Below are 18,030 nucleotides of genomic sequence, written 5' to 3'. Positions count from 1 at the left end.
TTTTCCAGGACGACCACTCCATGTTTTTCCAGTTTGGTCCATCCATCGAGCAGCAGGCATCAGTGATGCTGAACATCATGGAGGAGTATGACTGGTACATCTTTTCTATCGTCACAACATACTACCCCGGATACCAGGACTTTGTAAACAAGGTACTGTAAATTATTTAAAAACAACGTATTATTATTTATTTTTTTGCAACTGAATGGCTGGAAAATGGAAATTAAGAGTTGACATAGTATGTGGTGCATGCATTTCCTTAATGATGGTTTAAGTATTCATTGTCTCCACCAGGCCGAAGGCATGGGGAGAGAGTATGTTTTGCACTCCGTCCGTCCGTCCGTGTGTCCGTCCGTCCGTCCGTCCGTCCGTCCGTGTGTCCGTCTGTGAACAGCTAATCTCCGGCACTGTTAACCCGGTGCCACATTTTGCACACACACTCCCTGGATGCCAACGATGAACCTCTGCCCCAAAATTTCCAGAACGGCCTGTTATAGCGCCACCAGGAGGCCGCTTTGTGCAAAACAAGTTTTTGGACAGTACACCTACAGATTTTGTCCAAACATCACGCAAATTGGTACACAGTCTCTCTAGAGTCATTCAACCAAATGGGTCTTTCAGATTTCTCAGACTCCATCCTGATTGGCTAAGATTGGCTTCCAAAGTTCGCAGGAGTGTTCAGTTTCAAACAAAATGCTGCAAATCATGAACACATCGTGTGATTTCCGTGAAATTGCGCACGCACATTCCCACTAGGCCGAGGAAGAAATGCCACGTGAACATTTTCAACTCAGCCTCATGGTGGCGCTATAACTGGCCGAAAAGTGTTTTTACCTCCAACTGCACGGATTTGTGGATTACATTGTATGCCAACTCCCTAGAGGCCAAGGAAAAACCTTTGCCTGGAATTTTTCACATCTGCTCTTTATAGTGCCACCAGGAGGCCGACATATGTAAAACACATTTTCTAATATTACTCCTTCAGATGTTATCCAACTTTCACGCAAATCGGTACACATGCTCTCCATAGTCATGTAATCCACCTTCATTGCCTACGATTGGCTTCTAAACTTTTCAGGAGTAGCCCGCTTGGTACCCGTTTCGTACAAATCGCCACAACTACTCAACGCAGCGTCCGATTTCGGTGAAACTGTGCATGCATATTCCCACTAGGCTGAGGAAAAAATGCCACTTGACAGTTTTCAAATCAGCCTCATGGTGGTGCTACAACAGGCCAAGCTGTGTCTCTCTCACACACACACACACACACACACACACACACACACACACACACACACACACACACACACACACACACACACACACACACACACAAAACATGATTATATTACTCCTAAACATTTTGCCAAACATCACACACACTCCTATCCTCCTGGTGGAGACCTGTGCCCAGAAGGGCACTTTTTCTAGTTTATGATATATTTTCTCTATTATTAAGGTTTTCTTTGCAGTCATTTTGTATTTTGTGGTGGGGAGGGGGGCAGGGCGGGGGCCGCGAGACATGGCCAAAGCATTTCCGGGGGTCCCCAGCCAAAAACGTTGAGAACCCCTGTTTTAGCTTGAGACCCAAAAGAGAAATTTGTCTCCCCAGGACCCAAACTAGGGAGAATAGCAGATCTACAAGCTCACAACGCGTCGCATTGTGAGCTTGTAGAGTGGCTATTTTCACTACTTCTTAATAATTTTGTTTTTAATTTAGGAGATTTCTGTGATTATTTTTATTTGAAATTCTTTTCAAAAAATGCTTGAATTTGTTTTCAATATTTAAAAATAACAATAGCAAAATAACATTTAGGAAACAAAGAAAAACAAAGGGATATTCACTCGCGAGTCGCGACCCAAATAAATGGATCCACGACCCACAAATGGGTCCCGCCCCACTGTTTGGGAAACAGTGCTGTAGACCTATACACTCTGCCTGGGCTCTGTGCTGTTGACTTAAAAAAAATAAAATAATTATCCCACGATTTTGCAACCCGTTTTTTTCACCCAGTGCCAATTATCTAATGTAATCCTGGGCGCTACTTCCTCTGCCAACCTGGGGGGGGCAGCGGACTGACCTCATGCCCCCTTCTATGCATGAGGAGTCCAAGCTGCTTCTTTTCACCTGACAGGGGAGAGTTTCCCCGGACGGACGTAGCGTGTGGAAGGAACACGTTATTCCGACCAGTTCCTTTCCCCTCCATCAGGCGCCCCGGCTGGCCAGGGGGAGGTAGTTTTAGAGACCAGGATTACTGCATGTTTTTTGTGAGGGCACCTACCCTAGGAGACACGGGGAGAACATGCAAACTCCACACAGAAAGGCCCTTTCGCCAACCCCGCCTCAGGTATGGGCACTGATGACGCGGAGGAGAGAACACGCCCCTAGCGCCCACAGCGTCCCCAGGACCTTCTAGCTGTGAGGCGACAGCACTACCGACTGTGCCACCGTGCCCCCTTATTTTATTTCTAATCGTTAATCGTTTCGATGCCCGTACATTTCTGCCTACATTTTCAATAATAGCGGAAATAGCAGATCTTCACGCTTACATGTCAGTTGTGACGTGTTTTGGAAGTAAAACAAATATTACAAATTATTAAATGTGTCAGTGATTTCTTTGCATATTTAAGTAATTTTCATATCTGCCCTGTGCAATTTGCGATTACGAAGCCTAAAAGGCAAACAGAAATAACAAATCGTTAAACGTTCCAATGTCCATTGCAAAAAACCCACAATTAAATCGTTAATCACAATTATCTGTGTGAAAATTAATCGTCAACTTAAATTTGTAATCGTGACATCGCTATTTGTACATAGCTTTTGCATCTGCTATTTTTGAATGGCCACCGCTACAATCTAAGGTGTACACAGTGGCTTCCCGGTGAATGCACTGAGAGGAAGGCCACAGTGGCCTTGATGGCCTGCCCGCAGTGACCCTCCTGATTTCACCTCCTTCACCTCTGCCTCTCTCCTGTCAATAAAACTTTTAGACACCACTGGGGCAGTATTATGCGTGTCTTAAGTACCAGGTCTTATTACTCAACTTAAGACCTGGAGGCGTGATCAATGCCATTTGGCTATTCTGAGTGGCCAAACAGCATTGACCACGCCTCCAGGTCTCAAGTTAAGTCATAAGACCTGGTACTTAAGACACGCATAATACTGCCCCACTGTCTTTTGTTGAAATTCTGAATTCTGAACTCCCCCTGACTCCCCATCTTCACACAAGTCCAGTAACTCTGATCAGACCAGGAGTGAGAATGCATGAAGTTTTGGCTCTGCTTTCTCCACTGATAGTTTTACTAAAAATAGTCCTTCCCCCGTAATTTGTTTTATTTTGGGTGCACCGTTCACTTAAAATCACACTATCGTTCTCGGTCCAAGATGTTGTTTGCCAGCAAAGTGAACCTGCTTTTTGTTAACTTTTGAACAACATAAAAGTGAATCTTTTGGTCATTTGGACACAAACATATTTAGGAATAATGAAAATAGAAATGAGTGATAACCAATAGAATAAATTGAAATAAAAACAGAAAAACACAAATAACAAAGCAAAAGTAAAAAATATTGGAAACCAAAAAGAAAAACAGTCACAACACTGTACAATAAAAGTACATTTCTCATGAGCACAATTAATTAAAGCTTGTCACCATTGTGCTTCCATTCATGTCAAATCTACTTCAGAATGGAACTCCCATCCATGCACCCGTTCAATTCATCTCGCTTGTCAGTTTTTTCTTTGCCAGTTTCTAACCTCCCACGATATGTTTTCTCCAATCCACTCCAGCAGGGACGTGCACACATAGACATCAAAGGGGGCTTCAGCCCCTGCCCATTTACCCGTCTGTAAAACAACTGCCCTTTCCAGACCACGAATGCAGCATTTACTACGGTGAAAGAATGCAAATGCCACTCCTTTCCATGCCATGCCGGAAGGCAGCATTCAGGAGAATTGCTTTTTTCCCGAAGTCTCCTGAACTTGAACGCAGTATTTTGCGTTGAACAAATTTGTTTTGAAATCCATGTTGTACAACCGCATCTACACTAGCCTAAAGAGTGCTGGGTTGCGCCCCGAAAATAGCTGATCTACAAGCTCTCAACGCGTCGCAGCGCGACGCGTTGTGAGCTTGTAGATCTGCTATTTTCGCTTATTTTTTCCAAAAGTGCCCTCTTACGGGATTTCAGCCCCTGCCCCTCTAACACTCTCTGCACGTCCCTGCACTCCAGATCCGTAGCACCGTCGAGAACAGCTTCGTGGGCTGGGAGCTGGAGGAGGTGCTCCTGCTGGACATGTCCATGGACGACGGAGACTCCAAGTCCATCCAGAACCAGATGAAGAAGCTGCAGAGTCCCGTCATCCTGCTGTACTGCACCAAGGAGGAGGCCGCCACCATCTTCGAGGTGGCCCATTCCGTGGGCCTGACCGGCTACGCCTTCACCTGGATCGTTCCCTCGCTGGTGGCGGGAGACGCGGAGCACGTCCCTGCTGTCTTCCCCACAGGTAGGGCTTTCACTTCTAGTGATTTTTGAGTGGTGCAACCACTCCCTTACGGAGCTATGTGTGTGTGTGGGTGGGTGTGGGTGTGTGGGTGGGTGGGTGGGTGGGTGGCTGGGTGCGTCTGAGCACGAAAACAGCATGGTTGTTTTTCACCACCTGTGCGCAACCTAACACACACACAAACACACAAGCACATATTAACTGTATATATGGTGATTTCGGGTGTGCCAGTACAGTACAGTACAGTACAGTACAGTACAGTACAGTACAGTACAGTACAGTACAGGGACCCGGTAACAACATTTCTCAACCGTTTCGGACGCGGGGTGGCTTGCCGGAATCGGGCCGGCACCCTGGGTACGATCCTGTGGGTCTGGACCTTTTCTTTTCTTCTTTTTTTCTCTTAATCTTACAACTCTCTTTCTAAAAAAAATAGAACAAATCTGTCTTAGCCTGTGCTGAACTATTGCTACTGCCATTTAGCTATGTACACATGCAGCTAGCCACAATAAAAGTGTTAAGTACACTTTTGAGGTATTTGTACTTTACTTGAGTATTTTCAATTTCCAGTATTTTTACTTTTACCACTACATCTCAGATCCAAATAATTTACTTGATTACAAAAAAAAAGTAATGGTTTTGGACTTGCAAGTTTCCAACGACGGCCAAGGCCACTTACTATACCCTGTTGTGGTTTGACAAAATGTGTTCTTCATAGTTACATGATCGTGTGCACAGGTTCAGAAAACAACTCCGGTTCCTCCAGCCCTCCACGTTTTAGGCCCCTCTGGATAGGAGCATCAAATTGAGAAGCTGTCATTGCGAGAGCCCCAAAATGACGTCAAGGCCTCAGGGTTCTATTAGATGTGTGGTGTTGTGAACTTGTGATGACGTCAATGTGAGGCTGCCCTGGCAAGCTTTTTCCTTTGTGGATCTTGTTGTGTTGAATTGTGGGACACAAAAAGCTCCAGTGTCAGTGGCCGTCATTTAAAAATGGCTAATCTTCTGAAAATAGCTCTCCATGTGGTTTTCCATACGCAAGCACCAAGTTATTGTATTGTCTACGGCTGCAAAATATATAGAAAATGTACCTTCATGGAGGCATCGTCATGTGAGGTATACATATTGCGAGAGGCGGCATTTATTGAGTGGCATATTATTATGTCTATTGGCCAGATTGAGCACCGTGGAGTGGAGATCAAAGTATAAATCAAGTTGAGCACCTACAGCTGCTCCTCCCTGCCCCTCTCTCAACTGAACGTTTTCAGTTTATATATCAAGTACTTCCCAGTAGCCTCTCATGAAACTACTTCTCCCCAAATCCAAAAGGATCATTTTCTTTTCCACCCTGAATGGCAGCAGGCCTAGTATTATTATTGCATTCAGGCTATGTGCAATAATGCAACTGAGTCAAAGTTCAGAGGCATTATATTGCCGCTTTTGTTAGGCTAGATATTTGTTTTACATTTTTAATTTATATGTCTTTAGTTTTTTAAACTTTACCTGAAGCAAAACGCATGAGAACGATATACTGCAGTTTTCTGGTACTTATCGTGGAGTCACATCGTTATCGAGGTATTCAACAACGTTATCGAATATCGCATTCTTTTCTAATATCGTGCAGCATTAATATCGTCGCTGTCAGGTGGAAAGCTTGTATGTCCAAAACCAGGGAATTTCAGGGAATGGAAAAATAACCTGTATGCCCATAGATCCAATGTAGTTATTATTTAGACATTTGCCAATTTTATGTGACTTTTGTGCAACGAAGTAGGGCATTCATTTACAAAAAAAAAACTAAAAGTTCAAATATACATGGTTTCTGCAAGGCAGCACCAATATGCTTCCATTCATTCGTTTGCCACTTCAGAATGGAACTCCCATGCATCCCGTTCTCTTAATCTCGCTTGTCCGTGTTTTTCCCAGTTTCTAACCTCCCGCACGATATGCTTTCAATTTCTATGTCTTTTCCCCCCTCGGGCTGTTTTTTCCATTGTACTCTCTCTGCCTCTTTAGTTGATAAGTATCTCTTGCCCCTCTCCCCTTTTTCAATTTCTCTATCTTTCCTCTCCCTCTCCCTTTCCTCTCCCAGGGCTTATTTCGGTGTCGTATGACGAATGGGACTACGGCATCGAGGCCAGGGTACGTGACGCGGTGGCCGTCATTGCCTCAGCCACGTCCACCATGATGCTGGACCGGGGGCCACACACCCTGCTGAAGTCCAGCTGCCACGGCCCGCCAGACAAGAAGGGCTCCGGTCCCAGCAACTCCAACGAGGTGCTCAAGTGAGTCAGTCAACACACACCACGCAGCCGCTGGAGGATGGCACAGCATACAGACCGGCATAAACGTTGGTGTCCTGCATACATATTGTTGATGTCGGCCGGAAAACCTTGTATGTAGTGTTGATTTTGACAGCCATTTTTTATTTAGTTTTAGTCATAGCCTTCTTTGGGATCATTTTTGAGTGGTGCAACCACTCCCTTACGGAGCTATGTGTGTGGGTGGCTGGGTAGCTGGGTAGCTGGGTAGCTGGGTGGCTGGGTGGCTGGGTATGAGCACGAAAACAACATGGTTGTTTTTCACCACCTGTGCGCAACCTAACAACAAACACACACGCACATATTAACTGTATATATGATGCTTTCGGGTGTGCCAGTATAGTACAGTGACAGTACAGTACAGTAGAGGGTACAGTAGAGGGACTGCCACACTGTAACTGTCATTTCTCAACCATTTCGGACGCGGGGCGGCACACCGGAACCGGCCCGGTTCTTGGGGGTCTGGAACCCCATAGTTTTAGTCGATGAAATCAACACTGCTTGCATGTATCTAAAAGCATTACTTTTCTGGAAAAAAATAACCCGTGGATGGATCCAATGCAATTATCATTTAGTCACAAGCTCTTATTAATGCTATTCATTGGTTCATTATTTATAAAACCCAGGCACAGACAGGCCATAGTTTAGACATACCATTGGTCATTAGACCGACAACCTACCTCAAACCCTAACCTAACCCTAACCACAAGCACGGGGGCAGTGCATGTCCGACCGCATGTCCGACCGTTGTTTCCGCATGTCGGTCCGTTGGTGTGTCTACTCTGCGTGTGCGTCCCCACTGAACCGCTTTCAAAATGTTTCACAAATTGTGAAAATATTTCCGCATGGCACCAGTCATTTTCACACACCCACAAGAAAAAGTTGAAATGGTTTTGTGCCCAACAGCACCGATATGCAACACCACTCAAGCGGGTTAGGGAGTGAACATTATGGATTCCTCAAGCGGGTTAGGGAGTGAACATTATGGATTCCTCAAGCGGGTTAGGGAGTGAACATTATGGATTCCTCAAGCGGGTTAGGGAGTGAACATTATGGATTCCTCAAGCGGGTTAGGGAGTGAACATTATGGATTCCTCAAGCGGGTTAGGGAGTGAACATTATGGATTCCTCAAGCGGGTTAGGGAGTGAACATTATGGATTCCTCAAGCGGGTTAGGGAGTGAACATTATGGATTCCTCAAGCGGGTTAGGGAGTGAACATTATGGATTCCTCAAGCGGGTTAGGGAGTGAACATTATGGATTCCTCAAGCGGGTTAGGGAGTGAACATTATGGATTCCTCAAGCGGGTTAGGGAGTGAACATTATGGATTCCTCAAGCGGGTTAGGGAGTGAACATTATGGATTCCTCAAGCGGGTTAGGGCCGATTCATACTCCTATTTTAGAGCCGAATAAAAGTCGGTTTGGCTCTGTAGAGCCTACAATGTGACGTCATTTGAGGTTCGGGGGGGCGGGTACCATCCTAAAGTCGGCTCTTCGGTGCTACTGAAAATTTCTGACGAGCCGAAATCATTTCGGCACTACAGCGCCGAAACAGCTGTAAAATAGGAGTATGAATCGGCCCTTCGGGAGTGAACATTATGGATTCCTCAGCACTGATTCGCAGCGCTAACATGCCCCTCAGTTGCAATTCTTTGCACCTTGTTATGTTATGCTTGATTTACTGTCCTACGTTGTGACCCTTAGCTTCAGGCGAGCAGCGTTGTGAGAAAGGCAGCCAATAAGAAAGCAATGCAACATGTTCCTTCACTTTCTTAAAGGACCACATCGCCCATTTCCAGCCTACACGGTATCTTCATAGGTTTAAATGCCGCTTTTGGAGGGGTGCTAACATGGCATGGCTTTCCGAAATGATGTCATAGGCCAGCCAAGTCTATGGACTTTTAATGTTTGTTTAAGGTAAATTATGATATCATTTGTGCCAGTCAAGTCTATGGACTTTAATGTTTGTTTATGGTAAATTAACCGAAGACGTCATCTCGCTGTAATAAACGTTTTATGTCTACTCGCTCTGTGTCTCAGAGGAGGCCTGTGGAAAGCTCAGATCTATCTATCTATCTCAGATCTCTATGCGGGTTTCTGAACTGCCCATAGCCCGCCAATAAGACACGGAGTGAACAGACTGAGAGTACAGAAAAGGCAGGTCACACAGGTGTAATCTGTTTTTATTCACTGCAGCATGTACTGTAGAGGCAGCAGGCTGAAAATACTGAACACAATATAGTTCAGAATCCGCTTTATTGTCACATCACAGGTTTTCAGAAGTGGGTGAAATTAGTGTTTGTGCATCGTTCTCCCATCGCATCGTTGTTTCCTAGAAGTAAGAGAAAGGGAAGAAGAAGAGTGGAGGGGGCAATACTGTACATACTGTATTTACATGGTGCCTGAGATAAGATATAAATAGGGTGCGTGAGCATAGCAGCAGATGTATACTGTGCATTAATATACTTATAAACAGTTAGTTAACACATGTTGACCTGAGATCAGATTCTAAAAATGTCTTCTACATCCTGACGGTTTTCTGAAAAAGCTATGTTTCTATGTCAGTCGTTCTTCGACTTTTCAAAAATAGCAGTGGCGCGCTATGAGCTTGTAGATCTGCTATTTTTCAATAGCTAAAGCATAACATAATGGGTTAAGGTTGTGCTGTCATGGCCAAGCATATACACCTTGAGCTCAGCTATACAGACAGGGAGTGGTGTGTACATGGATGTGCAGCCATACGTGTACAGGGGAGTATAGGGGAGAGGGCTCAGCACGCATCCCTGAGGTGCTCCAGTGTTTAGGGTCAGGGGGTCAGGTGTGATGCTGCCCATTCGCACCCACCTGATGTCAGTTTGACAGAAATCTCTGTATCCACTCGACGCACATGCTTGGGTGTTGCAGCCCCGGGTCTCGGGGGTTTGTACTGTACATACAGTACTCTACACTCATATTCTAGGCGTGCTGCACGCATCATATTGTATAGATTATCACACAGGCTGTCAACGTCGACGACGACTAATGCCAGGCGATAGTTTGTTTATCTCATACGGATCGACTTATTCATTCACAAAGACAAAGATGAAATAGCGTTTGACCAACACTTTAATTAAATTATTAGATTAACGTTTACTGTCAACGAGGAACTGCACTGGTGAACAAATTGGTTGTGATTTCACTTGGCCGAGGTGGGCTAGTTGATTGAGAACACATAGGGCCTCACCAATCATTCCTGATTTATATATTCCGTTGTACAATCGTGTTCGTGCACCGAAAATAGCCGATCTACAAGCTCACATCACACCACGAGCTTGTAGATCTGCAATTCCTGTCGAAGGTGGCTGCTTCTACCTTGGGTTTTTGCTTCTTTGTATGTGGGTTTGACATGATGAGTTCCTTCAACCGCGAGAGGCTCTGTACTGTAGCTTATCCTGATAGGTCAGCTGGCGTATTATCCCTATTGGGAAGAATACTGCTTAAAGGACCACTTCACCACTTTTCAACATCTCTTCATATAATTTGTCCTCACTAATGTTCATGATAAAACACCACCATTTTTTCCTACTCAGTCTGTGTCTCATAGGAGGGCTTTGGGCAGTTCGGATACCCGTCCACCAGTGACATCATCATTAGGCAGATTTTTTTTTAAACAAGATTTGTTTTAAAATATATTTAGATTTTTATTATCGTGAGAACGATGGCTTCAACTTTTGCATTGCAACTTTTCAGGAAAAGAAAGCCTGTCGTTTCTATTAGCTTGGATTCACCATCGATGATGTCACTGGTGGACGGGTTTCTGAACTGCCCACAGCCTTCCTATGAGACACAGACTGAGTAGGAAAAAAATTGTGGTATTTTATCATGAACATTAGTTAGGACCAATTATAGGAAGAGAAGTTGAAAAGTGGTGAAGTGGTCCTTTAAGCTTGTATCGATTGGTCCACTGACATATTATTCATACCACAGTATGTCCACAGGTATTAAAAACAGAGTTATTTCTCCTGTGTTACTTTTTTCCAGTCTACACAAGCACGTAAAAAACATGAATCTCTGTCCACATGAAAACCTATTTAAAACACTATAAAAACACCAGCTGCCGTCGCTTGACTGTCTATTGACAGTTGCCAGTCAACATCTGCGAATATATGGCCCAGTCTGTGCTCTTTAGATCCCTCAAAATATGATACAATGAGCAGTGAACACATCGAAAAACAAGAGATATGTGTAAGAGATATATTGCAAATAATCTTCCTAACAGGCCCGCAGTGTTTATTCATTGGCTTGTCCACACCTGGCGCTCATTGAATTTAATGCATTCCATCAGGGCTCCAGTTATTGCCTCCCAGTGTGTAACGTGACGTTATCGCATAAGCAGCGGCTGGATTTAAGTGACAATGTGCAACGACTAATCAGATGGCAGATGTGTTTATTTAGTCATACTGTTACTGTAGCTCCCGAAACTAGCTGTCGCCAATGTGACGAGAAGAGGCTATTTCTGGTGAGGTGAAATATACATCGCTTACAGAGACACTTCCACTGTAGTCTACTGTACTTATACTGTACTTATACTTATACTGTAGGAGTACTTGTACTGTACTTTTACTGTACTTATACTTATACTGTAGGAGTACTTATACTGTAGGAGTAGTTCACCTGAGAAATTACTTATTTTCAATCTTTTTCAATATTTGTATCAATTACACACTCATGAAGACTTTGTGGGGTCAATAAGCCAATAATTAGATGATGGTTCTTTCTTCTTATTATTGTTTTTGTCATTGTATAATTCACGGGGGTCGCCAAATTATTTTGGGGGGTCCCCAAATTATGTATATAATATATATATATATATATATATATAGTCAGTCATGTTTCGGGTGAACTACTCCGGAGTATATAGTTCACCTGAAACATGCACAGGTGTCTCTGGTGCTTCTTAAAGGCCTTTAGGGACCACCTGTGCAGTGGCCGGCTACTGCCCATTTCACCTTCTCACCGGCCGGGCGCGCGTGTGCCACAACGCCACTAGTATTAATGGTGATACAATGCTTCCTAGGCTACGTGTATGCTAGGAGTCAACATGCAATGACAGCAGGGAATATCAAAATAAATGATGTAGCCTACTCCCACTTTGCAGCATGCCTATAATGTGAGAAACCTCCATTTATCTTGTTTCTGGGGGGGTGCATCAGCGCACTAGATTAAAAACATGAAGGTGGCACTTTATTATTTGTAGAAGAAGTCCATATTTCCCTTTGGATAAACATGTCTATGGCTCTGTACAATCAATCAATCAATCAATCAAAACTTTATTTATATAGCACATTTCATACAGCAAGTGCAACCCAATGTGCTTCACAGATTAAAAAAAGAAAGAAAAAAATGCCTCTCCCCCTCCCTTCCTGAAAACAGGACGGGAGGGGGTTGGCGTATTGTCACGTAATGGCGGCTCGGAGACTCCCATGCAACTCAGGTCAACAGAATCGCTGCATAACAAGCCGATCGGCTCGGTGCACCTCTCATCTTATTTCTCTCTCTTTGTTTCAGGGAGGGGAGGGCTCCCTCCTGTTTGTTTGAGCGGAGGGAGGGGAGGGGTCTTGTGTGTGAGTGTCTGTCGGTCAGATTTCTGTCTCCTTTTTTGTTCATACTCAAACAAAAAAACTATCACGGATTGTATCGTCCCTCGGCGAGCGGTTATTTCTTTATTTTCTTTAACGCCGGTCAGATGGAACAATGCAAATGTGCTGTTGTGTTACGGGAGGTGGGCAGGCGGGCAGCAACACTAACAGACACAACAGTCTTTCCACCTCGGAGGAAAATACAGCAACACCACCGTCCCTCGGCGCACTCGGCTAGCCGAGTTGGAACAATACACAGCGTCTGACATAAAACCGCTCCTAATTAGGCTTTCTGTTCAAGAAGAGTACGTTACTACAAAAGCAGGTGTTACATAAAGATAAATATCTCCAGAATGGAGTGTACAAGTTGAGCTTTCCTTTGAGGTATGCTGTGTGATTCTCGCTATAAGAGAACATTTACTGTGGGCCTCAGAAAAGGTTCGTTCAATGCATCACCCTTAGCACCACAAGGCTAGCTCTGCCCGAAATGGCTAGCAAGAAATGTGTTAATACTGTCCATGGATTCAGAAAGTCGTAGGTTCACAGCCAGGCTGTTCCACATTTTAGGACCATAATAACTGAATGCTGCTTCTCCTTGTCTTTTAGTTTTTGGTATAGCCTTTGGAACATCTAAGAGACCAGATCCAGAGGATCTGAGAGCTCTTCCAGGCACATACCCTGTTCAAAGTTAGCATTTTCAATTGAGTGCTATAGTATAGTGCCACCCTTTGACTTTGCGTCTTCATCGTTTGGCATAGCCCTCTACCATAATATTGCCAAGTTTTGTGAAAACCGACTGAACCGTGTTCAGCTAGAACTGCTATTTTTGGCGGAAGAAAAAGAACCACCAACCAAATTCAATATGGGACCATAGGCCCTTCCGGCTTGGTCCCTTGATAATGGACAGCTGCAGCCTTATTGCAATGTATCATTGTATGTGCCAAGTCTGCCCACAAATACAGAGCGAAAGAAGAGGAAGAAATTATGTAACAGTGTACAGTAGCATAAGCCTGGGATTCAATCTCATGCAGCCATGATCACACATGCTTTACAGTACTGAATCATCCTGACACCTATTTACCAGAGCATTTCAACTCCACCATCCTCAGCCCTGCTTGTTTATATGTTGTAAAGGTTGCACAGCTGATGTGAACTGAGCTTTTACGAAGAAGAAGATCAGCTGAAACATACACTATATGACACCTGATACAGTAAGCAGAAAAGATGAGCGAGGGAATGAAGCCTGGATCTTAGTTGTACTCCACTGTCCCAAAATAGCGTAGCAATTAACAGAAATAATTATCGAAACTGATATTTAGAACCTGTACAGTACACAGGCAAATTAGAATAGATTTAGTTTGTATTATAATTTACACAAATCAATTAGTCTGATTAACCACATAATGTTGGTTTCTGCCTGACAGCAGAGATATATAAAAAGCCCAGCCCTTCATCTACTGCTTGTAGATCTGCTATGTTCAGTGTGTGACACCGCTACACAAACCAATTATAATAAATATACGGATATAAGGCGAGGTGCTGAGTGAGTCAAAGATAGTGACAAGCTGAGAGAGAGAGAGAGAGAGAGAGAGAGAGAGAGCAGAGGTGCAGCGGAGAGTGCATTAAGTGCCTCTGACTGTGAATACATATCAGCATATATATGTCAACAAGTGCAAGCAGATAAACTGGAATCATCTCTCTTTCTACCACCCCCCCACCTCTCTCTCTCTCTCTCTCTCACTCTCACTCTCTCTCTCTTTCTCTCTCTCTCCCTCTCCCTCCCTCTCTCTCTCTCTCTCTGGTTCTGTGGGCTACAATCACCATGGCGACGCTTTGCCTCCGAAACAACCCAGCAGAGAAATAAATAAATAGTGTGGATGGATGCAAGGAGCACGGAAAGGGTCCGTGTAGCTGTATTACTATACTTGTTGTGAGCAGAGGTGGATAATTTACTCACATTTTTTACTTAAAGGGTCAGGACCCCCCACCCGCCATCCCCTCGTCATTTATTTGATCAGAATTCAGATCTAAAGTAGGCGCGGTTATCCGCTGTTGTGGGGGAGAGGCGACGGAGTGGTGCGTGCATATATCATTATATTCTGAATGGATTCTGCAGAAAGCTGTCCGCTATGCGGACTCAGAGGAAAATTCTGAAAAACTAAAAAAATTCAAACTAGCTGTAAAAATAATACAGATTCCGCAACTTTGTGGCATATAAGGCGTTTACAAACAAGCCGTCAAACATTAGAATCCAGGCTTTAACCCATTTTGGGGCGGGAACCCCTTTTGGTGTTAGCATTATGTTATGCTTTAGCTATTGAAAAATAGCAGATCTACAAGCTCGTAGCGCGCCACTCGGTGAGCTTGTAGGTCTGCTATTTTTGAAAAATCGAAGAACGACTGACATAGAAACATAGCTTTTTCAGAAAACTGTCAGGATGTAGAAGACATTTTTAGAATCTGATCTCAGGTCAAAATGGGCTAATTTTCTCCTCCCATTCTCCTCCTGTTGGGCTGTGACTGCTGTGTCTTTGATCCAGTTGAAACACCGGAGCGGGAGCTACTGAAGCACAACCTACTAGGAGCGTGTCGCTGTTGTTAAGACCTGAGATCAGATTCTAAAAATGTCTTCTACATCCTGACAGTTTTCTGAAAAAGCTATGTTTCTATGTCGGTCGTTCTTCGATTTAAAAAAAATAGCAGACCTACAAGCTTGTAGTGCGCCACTCGGTGGCGCGCTACAAGCTTGTAGGTCTTGTAGGTCTACGCTATGAGCTTGTAGATCTGCTATTTTTCAATAGCTAAAGCATAACATAATGCTAACACCAAAAGGGGTTCCCGCCCAACATGGGTTTTAAAGCATGACTTCGATTCTATAAAACACTAGCCTGGATCCAGCCCAAAGACCCCGCCCACTCTCTGAGTGGACTGCATCTCTTGGTCTGGTGTTGCACTGTGAACCTATAATTTCTTCGGTACAAAAATGTATTATCCAATGAGAATCGGTGGTGGGGGTGGGTCTAACGAACAACCAATCAGTGCCGAGTCCCGTTTTCAGCGTCATCACGCAGCGCAACACACAGAGGAATGAGGGAAAAACAACACCAATGGCTACTGGTTGAGGGAAATTCTAATCCCCTCCCCCTTGAAATCGCTCAGACAGGAGACAATGTCAGACTGAAGCTTCAAGAAAGCTACAGTCTGATAATCAGGCTAATAAAACACTACATTTGAAGTAGCCTGGCCCAGCCAGCGTGCTTTCTGGTATAGAGGGTCGGGTGCCGCTGGGATCACGGTGGTGGATGCTATTGGTTCACCTATCTGAGCCTGGCTGAAGCTAAATGCAGCGAGAGATAAATCTGCCAGTCAATGAGTTAACGCAGCAAAGGTCGTCGGGATCGGGACTCGAACCTGTGACACGCTGTTAGGCTGCAATGGCGCCTATAGGTGCCCGAACCGCTAAGCCAGCGGTCCGGGCTGGTTTCTTTTACATTTTTTTGAAGCTCTTCTATAATGAAAGGCCTAAAATAGGAATAGATTAAGATAGATTAGCGTTCTCTTATTACTTGCGCAAGCAGAGCGCGCAAGTAATAGTTTTCGTCCATGTCGCCGTTTGATGCGTATGCGCCGTGCCAGCGTATGACGTAATGACTACTTGTGCTTGATATGGCAGTGGTGTCAGATTACATACATGTATACATACATGTATACATAGGGGCATTACCTTTAATCCTCCCGACACTAAAACATATCGTCATTACGTCCCCATCGAAAACCAATTACACCCTGGCATTGGGTCCTTTAATCCACATCTTTATTACGTCATCATTGAGAGCTAGTTATACCAGTTATACCCTGACGTCATATGCTGCTACGATACATACGCAAATTACGCATCAAACGGGGCGCAAAGTAACCACAGTATACCGCTAATCAACTTACAAATTACATATACATATACATAGAGGCATTTCCTTTCCACCTTTCACCTTTCCTTTAATCCACCCGACACTGATCGACATATACGTCACCATCGAAAGCCGATTAATCCACATCTTTATTACGTCATCATTGAGAGCTAGTTATACCAGTTATACCTGACGTCATATGCTGCTACGATACATACGCATCAAACGGGGCGCAGAGTAACCACAGTATACCGCTAATCAACTTACAAATTACATATACATGTATACATACTAGAATTTCGCCGCCCTTCGGGCGGCTCATCCTAGTTCCGTTGCAGCGCAATGGGAAGAAGGAAATTGCGAGATTTGACAGACTCCACTTCATGTTTCAGCTGTGTTTTTAAACCCAGTATTGTGCCCTTCACATGTAGTAACGGATGGGTATTATTATTATTTGTTGTATTGTATTTTCACATCAAAGCAAATGAAATGAAATTAAAATAAGCACACATGAAACTGCTTTTTACTGGATAAACTATCAGTGTTCTCCTAAATCTGTCAATCTTTGTCAACTCAGCGCGTGTTGACAACGCATTGTAAACAGAAGCCGTGTGTGTGTCACACCAAAAGTGGTGACCTATAGAATCCTGTACATAGAAGCATCACGCAATCGTCACCCCTACACAGCTGTCATTAATTCATGGTCTTGACTTGATTGCCTATGCGTTCAAGTTATATAGGGTGAAAAGCGTGAAATGCACAGGCTCATCTTACATCGCGGCTGTCTGCCACTGCAGGCAACATGCACATTTCCAAGAAAGTTTCAGGGCACACTAACAATGTGGATTAGAGTTTGCTCACTTTTCTGCTGGTCAATTGGAGAAACAATGTAAGGACTGGAAAGCTCTGTCTTTCTGTATGTCTCTCCCTTTCTCTCTGTCTCCCTCCCTCGCTGGGGTGAAGACGTGTGTGCTCTCTCGCTCTCTTCTCTCTCCTCCCTCTCTGTGGGGTGGGGGGGGGGGGATTAGTTGCGCTGCCTTCGACAGTGCTATACTTCTCCAGCAGCGGTGCAGAACCGAGAGAGTGACACATTGTTTTGGATGTAAACGGCGCAACGTTTAGCTTTAAAGATCGGATTCTGTAGTCGCGCCGGTGCTACAAAGTGAATTTTACAACTCGCACGGTGATATTTTAAGTCGCAAATGCGAGTACCTAGTCGCACTGTCGAGCCCTGTGTAGTGTAGTGCCATTTGCGCTGCATCGCGAGGCGATCCAAAATCCCCCCCCGCGCACGCACGCACACACACACACACACACACTGTACGTAGCTGATTGTTGTTGCAGCGCGCGCGTGTGCGTGTAGTGTTGGTGTTGTTGTTGTTATCCATATATGCGCCTCGGTTTGTCCCGCTTGTACCACGCCAGGTGTCGACGCGGTCGTGTGTGCATTATTTTAACTGTCCAAGTTAGAATCAGTGTGTGTGTAACGGGTCCCAAGCCAGGCCGGGTACCACATTTACAGTATTGATGAATATTGGTCTCTGAAAAACAGTGTGAACAGTCACAGAAATGAGAAGACAGAACTGTTCTCTTTTGCTTCCATTTTTCCTCTCAATTTATTCACAATACAACAAACAATTATATACAATCAATACAATAAAACATTTCCCAATACTGCAATAA

At 44.3% G+C, this 18,030-nt stretch overlaps 1 protein-coding gene across 1 annotated transcript in view; it reads left to right on the top strand.

Annotated features, from left to right (window-relative positions):
• The window catches only part of grin2bb (glutamate receptor, ionotropic, N-methyl D-aspartate 2B-b), a gene marked incomplete at its 3' end in the record, with an annotated part of 184,499 nt that overhangs the window by 95,478 nt on the left and 70,991 nt on the right, over positions 1 to 18,030 (top strand). The window contains exons 3-5 of the mRNA XM_079499184.1: positions 9 to 152; positions 4,229 to 4,502; positions 6,592 to 6,784. Of these exons, the coding sequence (XP_079355310.1) occupies positions 9 to 152; positions 4,229 to 4,502; positions 6,592 to 6,784 (611 nt within the window). The remainder of the gene's footprint in view (positions 1 to 8; positions 153 to 4,228; positions 4,503 to 6,591; positions 6,785 to 18,030) is intronic.

The sequence above is a fragment of the Electrona antarctica genome (genome assembly GCF_951216825.1).
Source record: "Electrona antarctica genome assembly, chromosome: 4".
Taxonomy (NCBI): Eukaryota; Metazoa; Chordata; class Actinopteri; order Myctophiformes; family Myctophidae; genus Electrona; species Electrona antarctica.
Note: the sequence above shows the minus strand (reverse complement) of the source record. Positions and strands in the feature narration are given on the sequence as shown.